The 26,884-nt window shown below is 36.0% G+C and overlaps 4 protein-coding genes across 6 annotated transcripts; 3 read left to right on the top strand and 1 right to left on the bottom strand.

Annotated features, from left to right (window-relative positions):
* Window positions 1-165: 165 nt before the first annotated feature.
* LOC110921009 (protein trichome birefringence-like 33) lies at window positions 166-6,571 on the top strand. Its single transcript, XM_022165272.2, has 6 exons — window positions 166-432; window positions 899-1,115; window positions 4,731-4,902; window positions 4,980-5,179; window positions 5,768-5,926; window positions 6,075-6,571. The coding sequence occupies exons 1-6, from the start codon at window positions 243-245 to the stop codon at window positions 6,412-6,414; spliced, it is 1,278 nt and encodes a 425-aa protein (XP_022020964.1). The 5' UTR covers window positions 166-242; the 3' UTR covers window positions 6,415-6,571.
* Window positions 6,572-15,793: 9,222 nt separating this feature from the next.
* LOC110924928 (protein FAR1-RELATED SEQUENCE 2-like) lies at window positions 15,794-16,966 on the bottom strand. Its single transcript, XM_022168901.1, has 2 exons — window positions 16,473-16,966; window positions 15,794-16,103 (listed from the first exon to the last, which is right to left on the bottom strand). Exons 1-2 carry the CDS (start codon window positions 16,964-16,966, stop codon window positions 15,794-15,796), a joined length of 804 nt encoding a protein of 267 aa, XP_022024593.1.
* A 1,438-nt stretch (window positions 16,967-18,404) lies between these two features.
* On the top strand, window positions 18,405-20,617 carry LOC110922928 (uncharacterized protein At2g34160). Of its 3 annotated transcripts, none has more exons than XR_004892946.1 (6): window positions 18,414-18,765; window positions 18,866-18,993; window positions 19,385-19,421; window positions 19,529-19,591; window positions 19,684-19,748; window positions 20,493-20,617. XR_004892946.1 is itself a non-coding variant. In XM_022167118.2 (5 exons), exons 2-5 carry the CDS (start codon window positions 18,931-18,933, stop codon window positions 19,737-19,739), a joined length of 240 nt encoding a protein of 79 aa, XP_022022810.1. In that variant the 5' UTR covers window positions 18,405-18,765; window positions 18,866-18,930; the 3' UTR covers window positions 19,740-19,749. The 3 variants fall into 3 exon arrangements, 1 of the variants encoding a protein (XP_022022810.1); XR_004892945.1 differs by having other exon boundaries at window positions 18,446-18,765; window positions 19,373-19,421; XM_022167118.2 differs by lacking the exon at window positions 20,493-20,617 and having other exon boundaries at window positions 18,405-18,765; window positions 18,866-19,002; window positions 19,373-19,421; window positions 19,684-19,749.
* A 1,537-nt stretch (window positions 20,618-22,154) lies between these two features.
* Window positions 22,155-23,454, top strand: LOC110922927 (acyl carrier protein 1, chloroplastic). Its single transcript, XM_035990197.1, has 3 exons — window positions 22,155-22,416; window positions 22,899-23,021; window positions 23,119-23,454. The coding sequence occupies exons 1-3, from the start codon at window positions 22,345-22,347 to the stop codon at window positions 23,245-23,247; spliced, it is 324 nt and encodes a 107-aa protein (XP_035846090.1). The 5' UTR covers window positions 22,155-22,344; the 3' UTR covers window positions 23,248-23,454.
* The last annotated feature ends 3,430 nt before the right edge of the window (window positions 23,455-26,884 follow it).

The raw sequence follows: 26,884 nt of genomic DNA, 5'->3' as shown, positions 1-26,884 counted from the left end.
ATGAAATTCAAACCAAAAATTTAATCAAACAAAGCCTAAATCCAAAGCATTTGTTGTTATTATTGCTAACATCATTTAAAAATAGGTTATATTAATGTAATATGCATCATCATGGAAAAAAAATAGGTTATATTATTAAATATTGAACCATGCATCATCATATAAACACGCATTTGTTCATTATACCGAAAATCCACCAAGAAAACCTTAGACATTACACTCTAAAACCAAAGAAAAAAGGTATGAAGCCACCACCAACATCTTCTTCATCTTCAACTTCCAATCTTATAAAAAAAGCAAGGTTATCTCCATACCTTTTCACCTTGTTAGCTTTCGCCTTGTTCGTCACCATCCTCTACGGTCAAGACCTCGGTTGCATCCTTGGGCAATTTGATCTTGATGTCGCTCCAGATCGACTACCCCCTCCTCCAAGTATGTTCAACTTTACTTGCTAAACGCGCTTTTAAGATAAAAGAAGCTAGTTCTTTTATCAACATGAAAACTATTTGCATTTTGGCATGCAAAAATGTTGTTCTGACCTTAGAAGATCTGAACTCATTAAGTCTCCTATACCAAGATGGATTGTTCAAATCCTTTGAGTAATATATCATAAAAACAACACCATTTTTGCATATCAAAATGCAAACAATTTTTGGGTTGAAATTGCTTTTTATGACAACAAATTATCAAATGTTAATATGTTCAATATATATTTAAAATTTTAATTGTAACACTATTATTGTTGCATAATCAATGGTGTTAGTTTACATAAAATCTTGATTGTTTTGTTATACGTTACATACAAATGCAATGTTTTTAAACTTACTTTATACAATGAATTTGAGGGGATTCTTTTTTTTTTTCTTAATTCTTTTTGGCAAATTTTGATGATAACTAGAGAAGCATTACAAGAAGTTGCCATTTTCAATTGCGGAGAAGGAGAGTAGTTGTGATATTTTTCGCGGCAAGTGGGTGTGGGATCCGTTGAACCGGCCGTTGTACCAAGAATCAGAGTGTCCGTATATACAGCCGCAGCTAACATGTCAAGAGCATGGCCGACCGGACCGCGATTACCAGTTCTGGAGATGGCAACCCGATGGTTGTTCTCTTCCAAGGTAATCTTCTACGGTGGCGAACCCATGGTTTTTTTTTCATTGGAGTCCATTTTTTGTGTTAGAATTTTTCACAACAAGCATTATTTGGGGTCGGTCATCATAATCGGGTCGGCTCGAGGCTAGGAAATAATGTAGAAGCATTTAGTGGACATGAAACCACTACATTATTAAGAACCATTTTTAAGAGTCAAGTTATTAAATTGTGGTGATTAATAAGTTGCTTGAAACCAATAGGTACTTAAACAACACAACTACTTCACATAACTTTAAAATTTTATTTAAGCTTTTTTTTTTAACGTCACTATATGGTGAAAGTCTTGTTTACTAATCAAATGTGAAATAAAATCATTTGGATACATTAAATTTATCATTTAAAAAAAGCAAATTAGAGGATCAATGGGTGGTTGTTGTGTTTTAAAACACTAGTTTAATTTTAATGGAAAAAATAAACTAAAAAACAAGAGATGTAAAACTTGAACTTGAGACCTACTTGTTGGAACACAAGGAGATTTACCACCATATCATCTTTGTTTTTAATACTATGGGGCCCAACTAATTTATTTTATGGGGTCCTTGAAAAATTTAACATACCGGTTCTACTATTTTTTAAAAAAACATTAGGGTCTGTGGACCCCGATCCGCCTCATGTGAGTCCGCCCCTGATCTTCCATGGTTATTCATAAAAGGTCTTTTAAATAAACATGCATTTTTATCCTTGATATATTATTAAACATCATATATGGATATTCTAAAGTAAATTGCCTTGAATAGTGTAATATTTGAAGCAGGGCCGTCTCCGAAAATGTTGGAAAATCTTTAGATCCTATACGAACAGAAAATACAACCTCCTTAAATATAATTTTTTTAAAAGAACATATATATATAAAATTTAAATATAGGAAAATGAATTAATGTCATTTGAATCAACATCAACCATTTAATGCAACTTGACCAAATTAGGCAATTAATGTCATTTGCATTTAATAAATAAATAAGAAACAAAAAGAAAAACAAAACTGAGGACGCCAGGATTAGAACCTGTGTCTTCTTATTATTAAGGTGACTTTAAAACCACCAAACCAAGTTCTTCAATATGGTATTTTTTCCGATTTATTATGTATATATTCTAACTTTACAGTATAAAACTAATATAAAAACAAAAAAAAAATTGGGCCCCGATGGGTTTAGGCCCTGAGCTGTCGCCCATCCTATATATCCTTCGAGCCGGCCCTGATTTGAAGTTACTTTGTTATATAAAATAATATTTAATTTGTGGTAGAACTTAGTTTTCAACAGAAATTATAAAACTAATTAAACCGTATAGATAGAATTGTACTAAATATTATAAAATTTTCATTATCATACTTAGTAAATCTCACTAATAACAAAATTAAGATAGGGTCGAGTAGGGTAAGATGTAGACAGTCTTATCTTTAATTCGTTGAAATAAAGAGAATGCTTCAAATGAAAGTCTTACCTCTACCCTCTTATAAATTTTTAAGAAAGCTTAATAAATATATCTTAAGTGAAGAATTAAGAAAGAAAAAGAAAAAAAAAACACGATTAGGTGTAGGAGAGAGAACCCCACTAAAACAAATTGATGGTAGTTATTTTGTTTTACATAGAAATTCTGTAAGAAAATAGTGATCGAATTAATTTAAGGTTCAATATATAAAGCTGAAACATCTAATCAAAATATTAAGAGTGAGATATAATTTCAATTATTTATTTGGAGTTAGATCAACGGTTAACTCTTGAATTTGACATTCCATCCATTTTATGGTGGATCCACAAAATATATTCTTAAGTCAACTTTCAACTATACTTAAAAAATAAAAGGGTGACAATTATTGCTAGGGCTGTAAACGAACCGAACGTTCAGCGAACAGTTTGTGAACCGTTCGGCGGGAAGTTTGTTTATGTTTGTTCGTTTAATAAACGAACGAACATGAACAACAAATTCCGTTCGATTAGCTAAATGAACGAACATGAACAAAGGTCTCGTTCGTTCAATTGTGTTCGTGAACGTTCGGTAAGGTGTTCGTGAACATTCGTTAATTTGCGTTCGTTTATGTTCGTATGTTCGTGTTTTAATTAAAGATTTTTATACTTTCATATATTTTATCTATACTTTTTATACTATTAAACTTTTATTTATATCATTACACTAACAATTAAACTAGGAAACCCTCTTTCACCTTGTTTATGCACCATTTCCCTTTCTTTTCTCATTATTTACATCGACGAATATGATCTACCTCCGTTCCACAATAAGGGATTCAAGTTCTAGTGCTACTCTCTTGGCCATCCACCTTTATCCTTCATCGCATTCGCCAAATTTATTTGTGTTCGCTTATGTTCGTGAACCGTTCGTGAACACGCTCATTTCCTTAATGAACAAACACGAACATAAAATCTCGTTCGGTAAGTGTTCATGAACCGTTCGTGAACACATTTATTTCCTTAACGAACAAACACGAACAAGGCCTAGTCCGTGTTCGTTCGGTTCGTTTACAGCCTTAATTATTGCCGATTAGTGGGTATGGGTTGAGAAATTTGAATTCATAAACTCAAACATGAATTTATATGTATAAAAATGTTGACAAGTTTATTATTTTGTTTAGTTAATTACATAGTTAGTCTTTATGCTTTTCACAAAATAACATACTTAGGTACTAATAGTTTAAAATCGTCTTCTAAGGTATTAACTTTTCGTTTTATAACGTTTGGACGTATTAATGTTAATTGTTTGTTAAACTATTAGTACCTAAGTATGTTAATTTGTGCAAACCACATGGACTAACTATGTTAATACCCTAGAAGTTAATACCTCCAAACGATACAAAATGAAAAGTTAATACCCTAGAAGGTTTTAAACTATTAGTACCTAAGGGTAGGCGGTATGGTGGTGATTGAGTTAGGGTGTTTGAGTTTTCTCTACCCAATGATATAAAGCTATGTCAACTCCCCTCTTCACTCCCCATTTTCTACTCAAACACTAGGTATGGTTAAACACCCACCTAATTAAAAAATAAAAAAAATTTTGATTGGTTCTTCTCTCCTCTCTCTCTTTCCTCCATCACTCTTCTCCACCTTCGGTGACTATTCACCGATTTCTTCCCCTCTCTCCTACTCAAACACCCTAACTCAATCACCACGGTATGGTTCATCGATCGATGAAAGGAGTCACCGAAGGCAAATCGGTGACCATACCGCCTACCCTAAATATGTTATTTTGTACAAACTGACTAACTATGTAATTAACTCTTTTGTTTATCTGAGCCTAACGACCACTACAAAATTGTGTATTTGTCACGAACAAAATCATCACAAGCACTTCTAGAAGCAATATGACTATCGCAAAATTTTTTATCGTTCTCATTACAATGGATTGTAATGGAGAATTTTGTGGCAGATTTGCGCGTCTCTTCTCTGTCGCAAATCCAGACGAGAATTTAATTTTGTCACAATATTCCATTGAAAATGCCTATTTTAAGTAACAAATAGCAATCAAGTAGTAAAGGGGTTATAAAATAGGTTTGTATTAAACGTTAAAACGAGTTAGTTGTTAAACTGTTTTATTTTCTTCTAACCATTAATTAATGTGATAATTAGCTTCAACGCGTCATTGATGCTGGAAACACTAAGAAACAAAAGAATGATGTTCGTCGGAGACTCCTTAAACAGAGGCCAATACGTTTCGATGGTGTGTCTTCTGCATTCACTCATCCCAGACGAAGCTAAATCCATGGAAACTTTTGGTTCCTTGACCGTTTTCACTGCCAAGGTAGCGACGAGTAAACACAAATTAATAAATATTCATTTCAAATTTTATTTTACAACCATTTTTTCTAATTGTTGTAGGATTACAATGCGACAATCGAGTTCTACTGGGCACCATTTTTGATGGAATCGAACTCTGACGATGCAGTCATACATCGTGTTTCCGATAGAGTTGTTCGACGAGGTTCGATTAACAAGCATGGCAAGCATTGGAAGGGGGTTGATATTATGGTCTTCAATACCTACTTATGGTGGATGACTGGCCTCAAGTTCAAGATCTTGTAATTCCTTTTTTCCTCTTAGCCTTTTATTAAATTACACTACTAGAAAATTGAGTTTCAACGACCATAATCGCTTACGGATTACGGACGATAGATCATATTAAAAGAAATAAAAAATATGTTTATATAATTAATGTCACTTACAACGCAAAAATAGAAATAAAAATATATTTTATAATGTACATTGGTAATCCCTTGGTGAATAGCAACATATCATGTCACGAAAACATGATTAAAAGAGTAAAATGTCATTTTCGTCTCTCTCAGGTTCGACTAGTTTTTTGACTTTCGTCCAAAGGTTTGTTTTTTTGCTTTTGGATCCAAAAGATTTGAAATCTTGTCATTTTCATTTGGCTCGTTAACTTCATCCATTTTTCTCTGCTAAATCAGGGGCATTTCAGTCTTTTTTGTTAACTTAATGGGCAATTCAGTCTTTTTCAGGGGTATTCGGTCTTTTTACATAAAGTGAAAACGACTGAATTGCGCTTTGAGTTAACAAGAAATAAAAAAACAGAAATACCCCTGACTTAAAGCGGAAAAATGGCAACTGTTACAATCCATTTGGCTTAAACGTCTTGCATAATGTAGGCTGGGTTCTTTCGACGACGAAGTGAAAGATATAGCAGAAGTGTCAACCGAGGATGCTTATCGAATGGGGCTGAAGAGTATGATAAGATGGGTCAGGAAGAATATGGATCGCAAGAAAACAAGAGTCTTCTTCACAAGCATGTCTCCTTCACATCAAAAGTAAGCAATTTTTCTATCTCCATCTAAAACCTACATATGCAAGCTTTCTTGGAGTACAAGTGATCATAATGCGCCATCAAGTCACCGTAGAATCATCGTTAAGGGATTCTCTAATACGCACTCTAACTTTATATGGTTTTATGTATAGGAGCACTGACTGGGGCGCCGAACCAAATGGCAACTGTTACAATCAGACAGAAATGATCGCGGATCCAAACTATTGGGGCTCGGATTGTAGGAAAAGCATAATGGAAGTAATTGGAGACGTGTTCAAGAAATCGACATTTCCAATAACATTTCTAAACATCACACAACTCTCACTTTACCGAAAAGATGCCCACACCTCGATCTATAAGAAGCAATGGAGCCCTTTGACACCCGAACAAATAGCCAACCCGGTCAGCTATGCGGATTGTGTGCATTGGTGCTTACCCGGGCTTCAAGATACATGGAATGAGCTCTTATTCGCTAAACTTTTCTACCCATAAGAGTCAAATAATGTATATTCAGTTATTATTTCTTGGTGCATATATTGTTTGTCTTTGAAATCGTTCTTTTTGTCTAATTGTATCTCGGAGGCAAAAAATGCTAGGTGAAACTAGAACTATTTCAATGAAAAGGAAATGAATTGGATTTAGAACTTGAGATGAAGTGGGTTGGGCCAGGTTTCCAAAGCCTCTAAAGAACACATGGGTTTTATAGTGGGAATGGGACTATCCATAGCCTAAAGTATTTCTTCTTTAGATTTAATCATTTTAATTAACTTGTCAGATGCCATTTGGTTTGGTTTATAGTGATACATTATGTTTAGATTATACTAACGAGTTTGGGAAACATTTTAATTTTGTTCGGTTATTGAATTAATCGTCTACTCTCTCTCTCTCTCTCTCTCTCTATATATATATATATATATATATATATATATATATATATATATATAGGGTCAGAATTTAGAGAAAACGGTGAAAAGTGTGAGAACGGAGAGAACGGTTATGGATCGTCAGATCAAAACAATCTATGGACTAGATGGCGCGGTGGCGTTTTCGTAAATAAAATCACTTTTATTAAATGAACGTGCTTCATTAAGGGTAAAAAAGTCTTTTGACTTCTCTACCCAAAACGCCAAACTCATGAATAAAACGCCATTAAATTCCCGTCTTAACCTACATAGCACAAATCATCCTAATCTAAACGCCATTAGATATAAAACGACAAACTTTGTATTTAACCGATAAAGCTGAGCAAACAGTAACTGAAACGACGTAACTTAATTACTAACATTTATTATAATAAAATCGCGGCTAAAATACGCGCCAAAAACTTCTTATATAAACAACCTCTCAGACCTTCTAATAACCACACCAAACCCAAAATGCCATATTTTCCTATATACCATTCATCTTAGAAACGCCAAAAAACCCAAATATCAAATATTCAAATCGACGTTTCTTTGAGATACACTATTTTCTCAGTAAACTTTCGCTCAATGTGATGGGCAAAATCCTTATGTGGGGATATTGTCCATCTCATTGAGTAAAATCTTATGGAGTCTATCCTCAATATAAACGCAAAAAAATACAGAAACCACAAAATTGCAAAAACGTCCAGTCTCCTATTTATTGAATATTGTTATTGTATTAAGTATTGAAGTGAAGTAAAAACCTTCTTCTCGGCTCCTTCTTCTCCTTCTTCCATAACGTGAGCTCGGAGAAGGAAGTCATTTATTGGAGATTCAGTTTTGTTCTCAATAAAGTTTAGCTGAACAGGGTGGACAACATTGTTAGACATCTTTCTTGACTGAGGATTAACAATGTTGTCCATCTCGTTCAGCAAAACATTATTGAGTTTAGCATAACAAAAATTAGAGGTTTATGGTAGTTTTATTTAGTGGCATTGTTTTTTTTGGCGTTTGATTTGCTTGTCCGATCATATATTGTTTGTTATGTAACTTCGAAGTAAGATGTTATGAACAAATAGGTAGAAAAAAAAAGATGGAAAAAATGATATATAAGAGATGTAAAACGCCAAACTGAAGTCTGTGTGTGTTCTGTAAGAATGAAAAATACAAAACGCCAAACTACTCTTCACTGGCGCTCGAAGACCTTGTCGATCTTCTTTTAATTACGGCTTGTTTGCATGTCGATGCGTAGCGTCCATAGCCTTTGCAATTCCGACACTGTCTTTCTTTGGCCCCGGGTTTCGACTTTGATTTCTTTTTCTCGATTGCTATCTCCTGTTTAGATTTCAGGCGCTTTCGAGATCCAGAACCTTTGGATTTATACCCAATAGGAACTCTTATCGGATTCTTGTCGTTTTTATATTGACCGGTTATCTCCGCAAATCTATCCCTAGTACTAGCGGGGCTAGAAACAATCTGCATATCTTGAAACTTCTTCATATAAGATTGAACATGATCCTTGTATAAGGATAGCTCCTCTTTATTACCAGATAAACGGTTCAAAGTATATTCCGTTGAAAAAATAATATCTCGCATCATACTTTGCACATCGGGATCAAGCTCGGTCATATATTCACGACTAATTGAGTATTCGAGAGAGCTGTTTGGGGAAGCCTCTTTGTGCCATCTATTTAAAATGTATTGTTTTGGAAATTCCCTAATGTCCAAACTTCTCAAAACATAGAATATATGTCTACATAGCAAACCAAACTGCTCCAAACGCCTACATGAGCAACTGTATGTGCAATCACACTTACGGTATATTAACTGAAAAACGCGAAAAACAATATCTCTATAACGCCATACAGAGAATGTTTGTCTAAAAAAACACAACTGGATATGATAAAACGCTATGTACAGAAAACGCTATATAAAAAACAAAACATCATTGTTTACCTCAAATAAGGATGTACAAGGCTGCTGGAAGTCATTTATGTAAAACTTAACAAACCCATCGGGCTGATCTTCGTAACGTTGATTTTTGCAATCCGCAATTCCAATTAGCTCAGCTTGAACGTCACAAAAAATATTTTTTGTGTATATGTCAGCAGCTTGGCCTTCCAACACTTGGTAATTACTCTTCAACTGGGGTCGTTTGTATCGAGATTCATGATCATTTTTCTGATGCGTGTGATGTTGTGCTTCTATTGCAGTTTCGTAATAAGTCATGAACTCAACAAAAGAAGCTTTTGAATTGCACACTTGACTAAAAAATGATTCTCACTCTCCGACCTCAATGTCGTTCGCATAAGGCCCGACAGCTCTTCCATTCTATAGTATGCAGGGATCCAAGATTCCCTGAGTGCAAAAATATCAGATAGCCAGTCATTATTTGCTAAATTGAACTCTCCGATAACCACTTCCCATTCTGATTCAAACTCTTCAGGTGTAAGAATATTCGTTGGTATGTGCAAAATGTAACATATAAATTACATCAAATGAGGCATGAAACTAACCCTTTTTAGTATTAATGTTCGAAAAATGTGTTTTTGTCTTCTTTTTGAATTTACAGGACCAAATGAGCTTAAAATAACAAAAGGAACAAATAAGCAGCCAAATACCAACATAAATACAAGAAGAATGAATAATGTGACATGTCTGACCCCTCGGCAGCATCTCCCAAAGCAAAAACAAGAAGGCAGAAGCTGACCACGGGGAGTGCCCAGCTCACCACGGGGCGTGGTCAGCCCTGAGAAGAAGACAAAACCTGTAGAAGCTTCTACGCCCACCACGGGGCCATGCCTAGCTCACCACGGGGCGTGGTCAATGCTAAGATACGTAGAATCTTGCCAAATCTTGATAGTACAGATACGCTGCTGACCACGGGGCCATGCCCACTGGACACGGGGCCGTGTGGGGCCCTCTGCTGACACATGCAATTAATGAAAGAAGAGAAAAGTCTGACCACGGGGCCGTGGCCAGATCTCTGTACTGGCTATAAAAGGGGTGCTTGGTTCACTTGAAAGACATCCCTCGGCAAACCACTACTCTCCCACTTTGCCACCACTCCACCACCACTACACCACCAACACCCACCCACCACCATCATCCATCATCCATCTTTAGAGTGTGTAGTAGCCTCGGGATCCAAGATTGATAAAGTAAGAGTTCTTGCCAATCAAAGGCTATGTTTGGCTAAGCCTCTTACATCACTTGGTGAAGACAAGTCTTTTATGTATTACTTTTGAATTTTAATCTTTTGGCACTTTTTATTTTGTTTTGTATTAACGACTTTAATAACTAGTTTCTTATGTTGAAGATGAATTTTCTTTATCATTTGTCTGTGGTGTCTTGGCATTACTTTACTGTCTATATAAAGTAAAAGATTTACATCATTCATGTCTCTACGGTCTATATAGAGGCATGTTGGCTACCTGGTCGGGGGTTAAGGGAATGGTTTAGTAAGGTTCTTGCCTTTTTCAGTGTATAGATCCTGCAAGGACCTGGGTCAAGCTTACTAGGACCTCCTTTAATACCCACTGGTATTTGATGGCGGAGGTGCGAATAGCTTGATCCCCTCATATGTAAACTACTATTAATACATTAAACCAGCTACTTGGGATTGTATCCCTGCTGACTCAAACCACTTAGCCGAGGGTAACGTTACCTTCAAAAGAGGGGCCTACCACTTTTCGCATTAATAACTTAATTAATTATCTTTCAATATTCCGACCCTTTGGGATTGTATCCTTGCTGACTCAAACCACTGGGTTGAGGGTAACGTCACCTTCAAAAGTGGGGCCTACTACTATAACTAAGATAATCTCTTAAAAAGTCCGTAAGTGCAAAAATCATCAAAGGATACATTAAAGGCGAGTCGGATCCAAGTGATTCATCTTGGCTATCTGTTTTTATTTTATTTTTGTTTCTGCAATTTTAGTTCTTAATTTTCATGTTTAAAATCTTTTCTCAAAAATTTTAGATTGATTAGACGTTGAGGATAAACCGGTACTAAAAGCTCTTGTGTCCTTGGACGACCTCGGTATCTTACCAACGCTATACTACGCTCACGATGGGTGCACTTGCCCAAGTGTGTGTCTAGTGTTAGTAGAATATCGCGTTTTATAAATTTAAAACTTGATTAATGTGTAAAATGAGGTTAAAATATCAATACAATCATATTGCACTCGACACGCACCAAGTTTTTGGCGTTGTTGGCGGGGACACAAGGATTTTAAGAAAGCTTAAAATCGACGGCCTAATCATTTTTCAAAACCTTTTTAAAACTGCGTGCGCTTTTTTTTTTCATTTTTAGAACTTTTTGCATTACAGTAGTCTGAACACGGGGCCGTGCTCACTGAACACGCCCCCGTGCTGCATAAAATTTCAAAACACCCAGATACAGAGTCTGAACACGAGGTCATGCTCACTGAACACGCCCCCGTGCTGAACCAAACCAGTAATAATTTTTAACACGCCCAGATACAGAATCTGACCACGGGCCGTGCTCACTGAACACGGATCCGTGGTGAGCCTCTGTTTCCGTTTTTATTTTGTTTTCTGGTCCCGAGACTCTTTTATGGTCTGGTGAGTGATTCTTATAGATCAATACTCAGGAGGTTACAATTACTACTATGAAGAGGATGATTATGAAGAAGAGTATTGTACCATTTGCGGTAATCCTCACTCGGTACAATATTGTGACTTCTTCGAACCATCCACTTCGTATACATACCATGAGGAGCCTAGGTACGAGCCAACCACTTCATATACATACTATGAAGAACCAAGGTACGAACCTTCCACTTCATATACATACTATGAAGAACCAAGTTATGAACCTTCCACTTTGTACACATACTATAAAGAACCAAGGTATGAACCTTCTCCCTCGTATTCATATCTTGAAGAACCAAGGTATGAACCTTCTCAATCATATACTTACTATGAGGAACGATGGTGTGAACCACCTACCTCATATGAGAATTATGAAGGACCAAGGATCGAACTTCCGCACTCAAGCTTTTGGGATACTTATCCCGCTCACTTTGACGAACCACCTACTATCCTCCCCAAAGCCGAAAGAATAATAGAACACCTCAAACCTATTGAACGCTACATAAAATAATCCTGCGTGAGGGAAGAGGTAGTTTGTACTAAAGAGGTAATAGTCAAAGAGGTAAAAATGGAAGAACAAGTAAGTGAAAAACCGACGCATGAACCAAACAACGAAAAAGGTAAGTCCAGAAATGCTAATCTTCAAAAGAATCAAATTTTCAAGAAATTAATCTCTTAACACCTTCTTTCGAAAACCATTGTTTGGTACCTACTCATGCTAAGTTTTTTAAAAGAGTTAAACACTAACACTAAAATTGACGAAATGGTAAGCATTAAGTTAACAAACGATCAAACTACGCTAATAAAAGATGATCCTTTTGAAATTAACATTACACCGGTTCCATGTTTCTTTCAAAACACCTTTATTAGTAAGATTACAATTGATAAAGATCTTTGTGTTAATATAATGCCAAACTACATTTTCGAAAAATTAGGTATTAGTGATTTTTCTCCACTTCAAATCCCCATTTTTCTTTCTAATCGGAAAATAATAAAATCAATGGGAATAGTTGAAGATGTGTTAATGGAAACAAATCAAACGGTAGTCCTAACCGACTTTGTCATTCTTGATGACGCTCCACTTGTGTTGGGGCAACCTTTTGTGAAAACCCATCAAGCTTTGATCAACCGGAAGCAAAACAACCTACCCATTAAATGAGGGGCCTATAAAAGGTATGTTGATCTTGAACAATCAATGAGATATCCAATTGGCAATGACGACCCCCTAATTGAAGATGAGCCAGAACCACCCGATAAGGTGGGTCTAGCCAAGGACCCTTATAAGCATGGCGCACCATGGAGGCATTCCGCGGAACTATTCTTAGTTTTAGATTAGTTTAACTTTTATGTTTTCTAGTTTAGTCTTACTTTTCAGGAATAAATCACACTCGAAAAGGTGGGTATTGCCAAAGGGACGTTAAAACCACACCCCATGCATGAAAACAGAGCCTTTCGTCAACTTTTCCATTATTTCAGCATGTGCAGCACGGGGTCGTGGCCACCCAACACGCTCCCGTGCCCAGGGTTCTGCAGAAAAATTTTCTAACAGGTAACTGACCACGGGCCGTGTCCACTGAGCACGCCCCATGGTTAACCTTCTGTAACTTTTTGTTACTGGTAATCTGACCACAGGGCTGTGCTCAGCCCACCACACCCCGTGTTCAGCTGCCCAGTAACATAAAATCTTGTTTTTAACCCACTTTTACACATTTTAATCAACCGAAAAACTTATTTTTGGACACATTGAGGACAATGTGTAATTTAAGTGTGGGGGATGCTAAAACCTTGAATCTTGCATGTCCTAATAGAAGCCTTACACAAAACTCTATTGGAACCGCTAATCACCCCAAATTTTTTCAAAATTTTTTCCTTTTTTCTTACTTGTCTTGGTTTAATTTGGAATAAAAGTTCTAAAAAGGTTATATTTTTATAAATTTACAACCGATAGCGTCGTGATAAAAAGAACCAAATAAGAAAATTATGAAAAGGCATGACAAATCTATTTAAAATTTGATTATATATACTTGATCACATTATAAACCCATTCCCATAACAAGTGAGTTTTGAGCCTTTATTGAGCATACAAGCATATATCTTTAAACTAAATGCTCATTTTTCGTTTCTTGTGTGAATAGCCGCTTGTTTCTTACGACTCTAGAACTTGCCAAGATGATACATTCCTGATCCTTACCAACTTGAACCAAGTAAGTAAATGATGGAGGCAATAGGACTAACCCATTTTCCTTTCAAAACCATTATTTTTCATCTTTTTTATCACCTACCCAAAATCCCACCAGTTAACCCCTTTGAGCCTAAACCTTTTCGTTTCAAAACCCACAAAACAAAGACCCTTTACCCACCAAAACCTTTTTCTTTTCAAACCCCTTTTGTTTTTAGTAAAAAACTCGGTTATCTTGTGACCAAAAAAAGAGAGAGAGAATTTTGCAATAACCAAACAAGCTCCTCAAAAATCTTGTTTGAATATGCTTAGTTTGAATAAATGTCAAAAAAAAGGTTCACGACAACCGACGCTTTTTACGCTTTTCGCCATTTTACTAACCACTAACTAAAACCACCTACCCTTAGCCCAAGCCTAACCATTCCGAAAGTCCTCTTGATATTTACAAAGGTTTATAGTTAAAAAGGAGGAGGTTTGATCGATTGGCAAGCCTATGGTAGAAGTAAGTTCCATGCCGGTCTCGAGTGTTTCACAAAAATACATCTTCGGCCGAGTGTTGAGTGATCTCCCGTGAGGTATGTGAACTTATATATAATGGAATTTTAAAGAGGCATGTTATGCCCAAATAAGTAATTTTTCTTATAAAATGTTCTAAATAAATCATGACGAATAATATTGTAAATAAAATAAAAATAAAACCTAATACAAGATCTTGGATGCCCGACACTCAAGACAAACCCAAAACTTCTCTTCTACCTATTCCATTTGGGTGTGTAAGCCACATATTAAAGAGCTTTGCTTGAGGACAAGCAAAGATTTAAGTGTGGGGGTATTTGATGTGTGCAAAATGTAACATATAAATTACATCAAATGATGCATAAAACTAACCCTTTTTTAGTATTAATGTTGGAAAAAGTGTGTTTTTGTATTTATTTTGAATTTACAGGACCGAATGAGCTTAAAAGAACAAAAGGAACAAATAGGCAGCCAAATACCAACATAAATACAAGAAGAAGGAATAATGTGACATGCCTGACCCCTTAACAGCATCTCCCAAAGCAAAAACAAGAAGGCAGAAGCTGACCACGGGGCGTGCGTAGCTCACCATGGGGCGTGGTCAACTCACCACGGGGCATGGTCAGCCCTGAGAAGAAGACAAAACCTGTAGAAGCCTCTACGCCCACCACGGGGTCGTGCCCAACTCACCAAGGGGCGTGGTCAACGCTAAGATACACAGAATCTTGCCAAATCTTGATAGTACAGATACGCTGCTGACCACAGGGCAGTGCCGGCTGGACACAGGGCCGTGTGGGGCCCTCTGCTGACACTTGCAATTAATGAAGGAAGAGAAAAGGCTGACCACGGGGCCGTGCCCAACTGACTCATATGTAAACTACTATTAATACATTAAACCGGCTACTTGGGATTGTATCCCTGCTGACTCAAACCACTTAGCCGAGGGTAACGTCACCTTCAAAAGAGGGGCCTACCACTTTTCGCATTAATAACTTAATTAATTATCTTTCAATATTTCGACCCTTTGGGATTGTATCCTTGCTGACTCAAACCACTGGTTGAGGGTAACACCACCTTCAAAAGAGGGGCCTACTACTATAACTAAGATAATCTCTTAAAAAGTCCGAAAGTGCAAAAATCATCAAATGATACATTAAAGGCGAGTCAGATCTAAGTGATTCATCTTGTCTATCTGTTTTTATTTTATTTTTATTTCTGCATTTTTAGTTCTTAATTTTCATGTTTAAAATCTTTTCTCAAAAATTTTAGATTGATTAGACGTTGAGGATAAAGCGGTACTAAAAGCTCTTGTGTCCTTGGACGACCTCGGTATCTTACCAACGCTATACTATGCTCACGATGGGTGCACTTGCCCAAGTTTGTGTGTCTAGTGTTAGTAGAATATCGTGTTTTATAAATTTAAAACTTGATTAATGTGTAAAATTGGCTTAAAATATCAATAAAATCATATTGAACTCGATACGCACATTCCGTCCACACAACACCACAAGTATGTTCTTTGAAATTGGTGGAATTGCATAGCCTAACACCAACCTATGTATAACACGAAAACGCCATGCAAAAAAAAACATATATATTACATAAAGACAAAACTTAATTAAAAAAAACAGTAACAAGGTACAGAATGCCATATATTTTAAAACGCAGTGTATCCTAAAACGCCAAAGGTAAAAATAAGCATATCAACCTTCAGAGAAAGTTTATGCATCACATGCCACATGCATAACCGATGCCTCGTGTCAACAAATACAGCAGAAATAGCCTTCTTCATTGCTGGATCTTGGTCAGTGACAACAACTTTTGGTTGAGAACCAACAGCTTTTAGAAAAACTCTCAACAACCAAATATACGTATCAGCAGTTTCCGATGCCATTAATGCAGCACCAAATGCAACATTACAGTGGTGATTGTATATACCAGTGAAAGGTACAAATTCCATAGCGTATCTGCATGTGAATATGTCATGAGAACTGAAACAATAATAAAACGCCATTGCATGTAAAATCATAAAACGCCATTGCATGTAAACTCATAAAACGCCATTGCATATAAACTCATAAAATGACAAAAAGAAACAGAAGAAGTTGAATTATAAAATATTACTTGTTGGACTGATACGTGGCGTCAAACAAAATCACATCACCAAACACGTGGTAATTACGTTTGGCTTGATCGTCACACCAAAAAAGTCCCTTCAAACGATTGTCTTCGTCTGTGAAGTAATCGTACGAGAAATTAGACTGGGAATGTTTTTTTCATCCAAATGTCTCACAACCATATCGGCGTCGTATTCCCCTATAAACAAGTTAATTTGCCTCTTGTATTTCTTAAATTCAACTTTACTTGCACCCACGTTTTCAAAACCGCCAAAACAAGTCTTCATAACATTAAAGGCCTTGACTGGACCCAAATTCAACTTAGACATGTTGTGTATAACATGCTTCTGGAGCTGAGTGAGGTGTCGTTCAGTTGGAAGAAAATGCTTATCAGGACATTCAACAAGATCATGGTTGTCCTCCTCGACAAACTTATAGACCTTCCATGATCCAGCCTCAAAAATTACACATAACAGTGCACCACAATCAGTCCTCTTTGAAAAGTTGGATCGCACTAAACGTTCCTTTTGATTGGGGTCCAACGTATCAACCTTCTTATCCTTATATACCCCAACTCTCGTACACATATAATACTTAATATGTAATACACCTTTGGAGTTTATCTTTTTAGTCCCTTTCCTGACTAAAAACCCACAAGCCTTGGCATACGTAACATACATTGAATAACAATCATCGAGGCTTGTGAATATCATGGCCTTCCTTGGCTTTATTTCTTCACTAACGTCAGGAATGATGAATGGTAATCCAGTTTTGGGGCAAAACCTTTCACTCGAGGAAGCAACTTTGTCTGAGAAAACAAAGTGAGGAACAAAAAATTCAGAAAAACGCCATTAAAAAAAGAAAATGTCTCGTAATAACATTATAGAATAAAATGCCATTAATTGAATAACAAACAAGACATAATAAACACATAATTTGAAAACACCATGATTAAAACGCCAAAATATGCACACCATAACTTGATTGATTAAAAAAATAATTAACAAAATATAACATCATAATGAAAACGCCATGAGATGAATAATTAAAAACAGTTAACAACATAAATAATTAACAAAATATAACATCATAACGAAAACGCCATAATTAACAAAACTGATGTTTACACAAATTAACAAATAGTAATAACTGATGTTTACAAATACTACTAAATAATATTCAAAACTAATCAGGTGTAAAACGCCAATGATCGTAAAAACATAAGAAATATACTAGATCCCAAACGACAATTAAAATTATTAATGAAAACTCCAATTATCAGTTCTTACTAATTGTTTAATTACCAATGAAAACGTGAATAAATTGGATACATGAACAACACCATTGAAAAGCATACAACACATTATGAAAATATAAATTTAAAAAGAAAACAATGAAACAAGCATAAAAGGAACAAAACACCATATCTGTTGCATGATTTGGTGGAACAAAAATAGGAAACGTCATCGAATTTTATTTTGTCGGACTGAATCCACGTTAGACGCCATATATCTGAGAAAGCTTGGAAAGGAGGTAACAACTAACACGAAATCTTTGGAGTTTTTATCACACCCCAACCGATGGCGGAAACATCGGAGTGGGACGAAAATAGATTGCTCATCACTTATAACGCTAATTGTGACAATGGAATTTAAGATAAATTGATTTCATTCATAATCCAAAAGTATATAGAATTACTACAATTAATGGAAATTATATAAAAATCAGACAAATGACAATATATATATATATATATATATATATATATATATATATATTGACGAGCATGATGAATATATATATATATTACAAACAAGCCTAAGAATATATTATTTTTAAGAAATATAATTCCGGAAAGTATAAAAATCATAAAAAAATGATTTTTGACATTTAATACAAAATACATGAGTATGTATACACAAATACATGTATACTTGCATAAGTATACATTTGGTAGAAATGATAAGTTATACAAATAACCATACACGTATACTTATACTAAAAATAATACTAGAAATATTATTTAACAATTCACTTATATTTATTTTGGGAAATAATACAAGTAAACATATACGAGGGCAAGTTAAAAATAAATTATTTTTTTACACATATCGCTTTTAAATCCTATATATCTATACTATATATAATATACATATCCAAAGGACTTCTTAAGGTCATTGAAATTTCCTTAAAACACCCCTAAAGCATGATGTACAAGTCTTTTAAGCACCAGAAATCTTCACTTTCCACTTATACCCTTTCCCCTAAACTAAACACGCGGACACACAAACTAGCTAGGGTTTCAGATTTCAAAACATTTCAAAACGCCGCTTCCCTGATCCTTTCTCTCTCTCTCTCTCTCTCTGGCGATTCAGGAACGATTTCATCAGATCTGCTTGGCGATTCAGGAACGATTTCACCAGATCTATGAAGTTTCAACAGATCGATGAAGATTCTGACCTCCTGGTTCCGTTTTCCGGCTTTTATTGGCGTTTTGCAACATTCGTCAAGGGTAACTGACACCGTCCTTTTGATTCTGAACACTATTTCTTCATGTATTCACTTGATTTTACTTAAGTTTGTGTTTTAAGATGGATTTTCGTTTATTGTAGGTCATGGTTTGAAGACTAGATCTGGTGAAGAATAATAAAAATACTCGGAAGGAGACAACAAAATTATGGAGAAGAATCAGATCTCGGTGGTTGGAGTTCCAGATGCGATTCTCGTCAAGTATATGGAGGTGACCGAGGTTTTAGTTTTAGTATAGTGGATAAATTTCCATATTTGTGTGTTCATGTGAAGTTTCGTACTTATCAATTGAATTTACAGTTTGTCAATCTATGTGAACGAGGTTTTAATTTCAGTACAATGGATAAATTACTTGATAATGTGTGATTTCAGTCTTCATTAGGGTTTCTAAGTCACAATGATAGACGTTTAATTATCATATGTTTTCTCAAGTGCTTAATGTCATACCCTGGTAGAGAAATTGATAGATGTGTGTTTTCGCTTATGTTCTTGAATGGGATCATTCCTGAAGTTCTTTTGGGTAGATTGACTATTGAAATGTGTTTAATGATGTTATTTCTTGTATTGACATGATCTGTTAATGATGACAGGAATACATCAAGCGTTACAACAACGTCAAGCTCTCAGCCTTGGGGATGGGTTAGATTCAACAATTCATTTCTCTATTTTTTGCGAATAGTCATCAAGAACATAATGCACACTTAAACACATGAGTTTAACGACTGCTGTTGATGTAACACATGCAGCCATACCAACTGTTGTTTTAATATCCGAGATTCTGAAGGAACATGGACTGGCAACTCAGAAATGTAAGGATATAATTTCTTTATTTATACAATTATATCGAACATTCAGTCTGAATTATTACTTGTTTTTATTACTTGTTTGGGTATTGACACAGTGATAGCCGTATCAACTGTTCAAACCAATGATAAATTTACTAGCAGACACATTTAGAAGGCCAAGGTATATGCACGCTTGACTCAAATTTGTTCAACTACCATGCTATATTATCTTAGTATCTTACATTCATCGTTCAGGAATTTCTATATACATAAATTAGTATACTATAAAATGTAAAACGGGCGAGTAACAGGTTATACCGGGCTCCGGTCAGAAGAGTTCTGGCCAAACTAGGTATGGGTCCAAGTCAGAACAGATTCTGACCAAATTGACTAACGCATAAATTATACATGGTCGGGTCGGGTCGGATCTAGCGGGGTAACGGGTCGTACCGAGTTCAAGTCAGAATGCGTTCTGGGAAAACTGGGTACAGGTCGGGGTAAGGGGTCGTACTAGGTTCGGGTCATAACGGGATCTGACTAATATGAAAATTATACATGGACGGGTCAGCTTGGGTGGGGTATCGGGTCATAGCAAGTTCGGGTCTGAATGGGCTCTGACAAACCGGGTGTTGGTCAAACCGGATTGTTTAACTTCTCAAACACTTAAAATTTACAAATTTAGCCACAAAAAAAACCCGGATAGAATAGCGTTTACAACCTGCTAACTGGCCTTTTCAGATACATATATTTTATGAAATTCAATAGAAAAAGATTAACAAAAGATTGTTGACTTTTGGCAAGTCAACCAAATCCGATCCGCTAGCTAACCCGCCAAGACCTGCTCATATTCCAGTATGCAAGTTAAATTCAAGAAAAAAGTTTGATTTTTTCGAATATATATCAACAACTGTGCTACTTTTTGAAGGTAATACCACTGTATCTATCCGAAATGGCACCAACCCATCTCAGAGGAGGTTTAAACATGATGTTTCAACTAGCACCCACTTTCGGAATCTTCTCAGCAAACATGATCAACTACGGAACCAGTAAGCTCAACAAATGGGGATGGCGGTTATCACTCGGACTAGCCGCCGCACCAGTACTATTAATGACAGTTGGCGGCATACTTCTTCCCGAACAGCTAAATAGAACAAGGATCAAGAGAAAAAGGAAGAAAAGTTCTAGAAAGAATACGCGGTACCCAACACGTTGATGCTGAGTTTGAAGACAGGATTGATGCAAGTGAGTTGGCTAGCTCAGTCAAGCATCCTTTCAGGTACATTTTGGAAAAGAGGAATCAACCGCAGTTGGTGATGGCGATTTGTATGCCAATCGAGTCGGCTCATTATTTTTCTTTTTTATTTTTTTATACAAATACTGATTAAAAAAATCAACACACATTTCTAAAAAATAGATACTCACACACGAGCCATTGAGTCGAACCTCGGGTGATCCATTGACTCGAACCACGAGTTGGTCCAGTGAGCCGAGAACCCCTATCTCGAGCTCGGCTTGATTACAAAACAAGCCGACTCGCTCGAAAACAAAACGAGTTTTTTTTCGACCAAGCCTTGAGCTTTTTGAACACCCCTATTTTGATCAGATATTTAGATTATTATTGTAATAGTTTTGTTATTTAATGTAATAGGTATTTATGAGAAACTTAACAAATATGGACTGGAAGTGTTTTCGGGTAAACCCAAAAGGACCTGGTCCTTTCGACCCGTACAAAAGATTGCCCGTTTTTAACCCGTTTACAGGTTTCAAACGGGTTAAGCTAACAGATTTAACTAAAAAGGATACGTGTCATTTTTACGTGTTTGACCTGTTGAAATAAATGAACTACTATCTTGTGCTCTGAAAATAGGTGATTGTGGGCATAATATTGGGCCTTAAATTTGGAAATAATCAAAAACTCTCGGTTATTCAATCGTGGTGGTGGTTGTCATTTGTCCATTTGTGGCGGCTTTCGGGTGGTCGTGGGGCCCACTTGGTTGGACAGTGCCAAGTGAAATCTTCCCGTTAGAGACGCGGTCAGCAGGTCAAAGCATTACGGTTGCAGTCAACTTGTTCTTCACATTCATCATAGCAGTCTTTCCTCTCCCTTCTTTGTGGTTTGAAATTCGGGCTATTTCGGTTCTTTGCTGGATGGATTACTGTAATGACGGTTTTTGTTTACGTATTCCTACCGGAAACGAAAGGAGTTCCTATTGAAGAAATGATACTGATATGCTTGTGCAGTATACTATTGTCACATTTGACATGTTAAACATGAAATCTATAAGTCGTACCGACTCATTTGTAATTAATAGTCAAAATAATCACCTCTAAAAGAATATTTCATTCATTTTTTTTACTGTTGGTGAAACATAACTAATCTATGGTTCCATTGTGAATTTCTAAATTGGCATGCAGCTTGAAGTTTTATACGATCATTATACAAGTCTGAATTATTCATTGTTTGTTTGATGCATTTTTATCGACATGCTTATAAGAATGATGTGCACAATTTACTGTCTCATATATACTGTACATACATCTAGAACTTTGAGTATCTGCTAATGAATTGGTAATTTGTTGTTTGCAGGTGTTAACTTGGCGGGAGACGCTGCTAGGGATAACAAGTAGAACAAAATCATTCCAAGGCATGTTTAACTAATGCTGGTTCTATTGCTGAAGAAGACCACGCTGCAAAAGAGCCTAAATTTATTTTAACTAAAGCTGGTTCTGTTTAAAATGATTTTATTCAGGCACCAACAAGGGTCTCTGGCCTGAAGATGGTTTCTTTCTCCAATATGGGAATAACCAATCTCCCATTGTCATTCTGTCGCCTTCAAATTTCATGTGATGTAAGTTATTCTTCTTTTGTTGTGATTATATGCTCGCATTGTACAATCATACATGTAATAAACCACTGTCTTTAGTGTCTTGCATCCCTATTCTTGTATTTCAAACAAATCTAAATTTGGGTTAAAATGTGTTTTTTTTGTTCGGGTTGAAACAGGTTTGGCTGTCCAACAACCATGTTTTTGTCCATTTCTATTAATAGTCAACGTGTTAACTATGGTTACCATACAATATTATTGAAATAATAGTGTAAATCTTTGAATAAACGGTTTAGGAGGATGTGTGCGTTACATAAAAAAGAGATTTTGGTGACTTTCATCTCATTTGACTTGTTCCTCTTTTAGCTAACTTCTTTTTTATTTGACCCGTTTGAATTAAAACAAAACCCAAGTATACGCATCATGAACTATAAGCCGATGTATATTCATTTAGTTATCTTTTCTTAAAACTCGAAACTCATTCCACACACATTTTTTTTCTGCAGGCCAAACCAGAGACAGTAGACAAGGTTTGCAACATAGATAGAAAACAACTGGATCTAAAAGAAGATATGTCAGTTTCTGGTGAATCAAAGTTTGCTGCACTGGGAGCTGATTCACTTGACACGGTACTCTAAACTATAATCTTTATTTTTTCGATGAATTTGTTTCCAATTTGATTTTTCTTTTTGTAGTTTTCAATTCTGACTAGATTCACGTTTGCAGGTCGAGATTGTGATGGGGCTTGAGGAAGAGTTTGGTATCACCATTGAAGAAGAGAGTGCCCAGAATATTGCGACGGTTCAAGATGCTGCAGATCTTATCGAGAAGATTCTTGAGAAAGACAGTGCGTAATCAGAGTGAGGTTCTTGTATACTTTTTCTTGTTTTTGTTGATTTCAACTGTTCCTAGTGTTTGTTGGTGTATCATGGAGTATTGTTAGTTGTTTTTAGGTTCTTAGTTGGTATGCTGGTTACATGATTAGAGTGGTATTTTTAATGAATTTGCTTGCTACAATAAATAAACTATTAATATATCAAGTCTCTTGGTTAAGATGAGATATTCACTTTGGTAGCGTAGATCAAATACCGTTTGATAAGAGCTTCTGCAGTGCAAGCCCCGTAGACGTTTAACAAAAATCACTAACACTAAATCTGACAGGGACAGACGTATCAAAAGCATAAAAGTGAAATATGAGACAAATCTGTGTAAATGCGTAATCCTTCATATGGTGTCAATGTCTAACCCGTTCGACCTGTTTTCAACATCTTAGCATATACTTAAACGGGTTGGGTCTTCTTTCGTTGGGTTATTATTATCATGGTTTGGGTTGACGCGTGCTTGTCAAACCGAGCTTTACATGAATCGACGCTCTTTAACTAACTATCGCTGATGGCTAACCAAGTTCTAACCGGGCTAAACCAACCCTAACAGTATAATTTATGTAATTGTTTGCCTAACGATTCCAGTCTTAATTGTGAAATTTTTACTTCTCTTTGGATACATAATTCAAAGGATTAATCATGAGTTACTTCTCTTGGGATACATAATTCAAAGGATTAATCATGAGGTTTGATATTTAGTCCATCATTAATGTCAGGATCCTAATCCGGTTTTAACAAAATAAAAGAGCTATAGGTAAAACCAGCCCAATTATTGGTCAGGTTCCTGTGTTCCTGATCCTGTTTTAATGAGTACGACGATGCAAATTGCCGCCACCGCAACATGGTGATGGGTTTTTTTTCCGGTGACAGTTCTAAAACCGGTTTTTTATACACCTCTACTGATGGGGTTTTTATGTTTGTTATTCTTTACTACTCAAAACTATAACATACTTGAAACAAAGATCGATTCATTGTGGGTGGGAATGTAGACGATGATTTGGATCTAGAAATTTAAAGGGTCTTGAAGACGATGACAGAGGGCTTGGTTCCGGCAACCTAGAAATACCGGGTGTTGAGTTTTGAAGAACAACCGGGTGTTGAATTTTGACGAACAACCGGAGTACATGAAGAGCAACTTCTATTAGCGGATTATGGTGGCTCTCGCACCTGATCCCTCACATTTATTGTTGTTTCGAATAAGGTATGTCCATGTGGTAGTTCGTGTGCATTAAGAGCAACTGATTTTTTAAGTGAAGTGTATAGATATGTTTGGTGAATTCGGTTCAGTTTTAAAACCAGTTTGGTCCAAAAACTGGTTTTAACTGGTTTTTAAAATCGGTTTGGTTTTTAAACTGGTTACAAATGTCGCGAAGAAGAACCGCGCTATAACCGCGGTACCATACACAAAATGAGTACCACGTTTTAAATTGTTTCCGCCGCATCGCGTGGGTTCCGACTAGTATATATATACATATATATAGCGTCAGGATTTAGAGAAAACGGGGGAAAGTGTGAGAACGGTGAGAACGGTTATGGATTGCCCGATCAAAACAATCTATGGACTAGATTGGCGCAATGGCGTTTTCGTAAATAACTTAAATTTTATTACGTGGACGCGCTTCATTAAGGGTAAAAAAGTAAAACATCCTTTCTCACATAAAACGCCGTTGAAATATAAAACACCAAGTAATTACAAAACGCCAATTTTATCACTACGTAGTTTTTTCTGTGTTTTTATTTAAGCTCTCAGGCTACAAAAACGCCATAAAATGTAAAACGCCATAATATATAAACACCAAGCCTTACATCCGGATAAATGTTAATTGCAATATTCATTGCCAATGGAGGAAATGTTGAAGACAGGGAGGCTATTTCTCATTGAACAACTCTGTGATTTAGCACCTTCGAACAATGCAAAATCCAGGGTTGCAATGATATTCAAGAATAGGCTGCAGCAAAGAAGAGACGAGCTAATGGCGTTATACGCCAATCTAAAATTTGATGATGATGAATCTGAAGAAAGTGATGAACAAAGCGATCGGTACATCTCTGATGTAATCCCATCCACAGAAGACTATTAGTTTATTTTAATTTCGTATTATTGTAATCTTATAAAATATTAATCTATGGTAATCAATTATTAATAAAGACCCCGAACGCCAAAAAAATGACCTGGAAAACGCCATAACGCCAAAAAAATTAACTATGTGACAAAAAAATTAATTCAACGAGAAGAAATTGGGGAAAAAACAGTAAAACACCAAGTAATTAATGATTCTAGTTAACGCCAAAATTATCTTGCACGCCAAAAATGAAGTAGCATGTCACACATGAAAATCGAGAAAAAAGAAGAATATTGAAAAAACAAAAAAACCCCTCAGACCCTGATCATGTCCCGCGGCACGTGTTGGCCCAGGATGCGTTCTCACCGTTCCCACACTTTGGGACGTTTTCTCCTGATCCCGTACATCTATATATATATATATATATATTGAGAATAAAAATATATATAATTACAAATAGAAAATATAATTTAAATTAAAGATAACGCGATGAACGGGTGAGACCCGACTATAATGGGCACGACCCACACATGTCTCGAATATGCACATCTTACTCGTGCGAGGCATGAAGCCGCAATAAGAACTAGATCCGTTAACACAACTCACACATATATAAAATTATATATATTTTATAAAATATATATTACCAATTCAAGAACATATACAACTAAGACAAAACGAATACATAAGACAAGATGGATAACTTGTATATAGTAAATTACAAGTTTAGGTGATTAACGTATGTAGAACACTTATAGGTTACGTCGCGACCCAACAAGTTTAGGACGCACGAAGACGCAAAACAGTGAGTTCATGTCCCCACTTTTAAACGTTTTCTAGTGTTCTAAACTTTGGGGAAATCACATGTACAATGGTATATTAAACTAAGGAATGGTACATGTTGGACCCAGTATGGCCTTAACAACTTCTTTTTACGTAATATGGCAAGTGATTTCAGTATATGTGAAAAAGATGTGCGGAAATGGAAATCAGACTTTCAAGAAGCAAGACCTACAGAATTATCAAGTTTATATCACTTTGAAACAAATTAGTTTAACAAGGTGATTGTAAGATTATTTTCTAATATAAATGAATCTTGATTTCTGTGGGTGAGAAGAGCAGTGGAGTTTGGGTGTTTGTATATGAATGCTAAGCTTCAAACTCAAGTATCTTCTGCCTCTCGAACCTTCTATTTATAGACGGCTGTACACATGAATAAACAATTGTTTATTCATGCAATAAGTCCTGCGTAAAGTAGCAATTTGACATATTAATTGAATCCATCGTTCAAGTTGCATTTGTAATCCTGAAAACCAATAATGTCATGCTTCGGTCATGGGTGGCAGGATAGAGTTGTGATTTTCAGACAAGTGGGTCTTTCATCAGAATTTCTGATAAACCACTTCATCAGAAATTCTGGTGAACAAATCATTAGAAAGTCTGATTGATCAGAATTTGTCAGAAACTGATGATATTTCATCAGAAATATCATCAGATCCATCAGAAACGACCTTCTCTGATAATCCAAATCAACTCTTGGTCAAC

This window comes from Helianthus annuus, chromosome 5 (assembly GCF_002127325.2).
Source record: "Helianthus annuus cultivar XRQ/B chromosome 5, HanXRQr2.0-SUNRISE, whole genome shotgun sequence".
In the NCBI taxonomy this organism is placed as follows: domain Eukaryota; kingdom Viridiplantae; phylum Streptophyta; class Magnoliopsida; order Asterales; family Asteraceae; genus Helianthus; species Helianthus annuus.
This window is presented reverse-complemented; position numbering and strand designations above follow the sequence as displayed.

Excerpts from the sequence above, each read along its gene's own strand:
- LOC110921009 (XM_022165272.2), top strand. The coding sequence starts at position 243 with ATGAAGCCACCACCAACATCTTCTTCATCTTCAACTTCCAATCTTATA. Across the intron at positions 433-898 it reads TCGACTACCCCCTCCTCCAA|AGAAGCATTACAAGAAGTTG; the intron begins GTATGTTCAACT and ends GATGATAACTAG. Across the intron at positions 5,180-5,767 it reads GGCCTCAAGTTCAAGATCTT|GCTGGGTTCTTTCGACGACG; the intron begins GTAATTCCTTTT and ends TGCATAATGTAG.
- LOC110924928 (XM_022168901.1), bottom strand. The coding sequence starts at position 16,966 with ATGATATTCACAAGCCTCGATGATTGTTATTCAATGTATGTTACGTAT. Across the intron at positions 16,104-16,472 it reads GAATTTAAGAAATACAAGAG|ATACGCTATGGAATTTGTAC; the intron begins GCAAATTAACTT and ends ATTCACATGCAG.
- LOC110922927 (XM_035990197.1), top strand. The coding sequence starts at position 22,345 with ATGGTTTCTTTCTCCAATATGGGAATAACCAATCTCCCATTGTCATTC. Across the intron at positions 22,417-22,898 it reads GCCTTCAAATTTCATGTGAT|GCCAAACCAGAGACAGTAGA; the intron begins GTAAGTTATTCT and ends TTTTTTCTGCAG. Across the intron at positions 23,022-23,118 it reads GAGCTGATTCACTTGACACG|GTCGAGATTGTGATGGGGCT; the intron begins GTACTCTAAACT and ends TCACGTTTGCAG.
- LOC110922928 (XM_022167118.2), top strand. The coding sequence starts at position 18,931 with ATGGAGAAGAATCAGATCTCGGTGGTTGGAGTTCCAGATGCGATTCTC. Across the intron at positions 19,003-19,372 it reads AGTATATGGAGGTGACCGAG|GAATACATCAAGCGTTACAA; the intron begins GTTTTAGTTTTA and ends TAATGATGACAG. Across the intron at positions 19,592-19,683 it reads TGGACTGGCAACTCAGAAAT|TGATAGCCGTATCAACTGTT; the intron begins GTAAGGATATAA and ends GTATTGACACAG.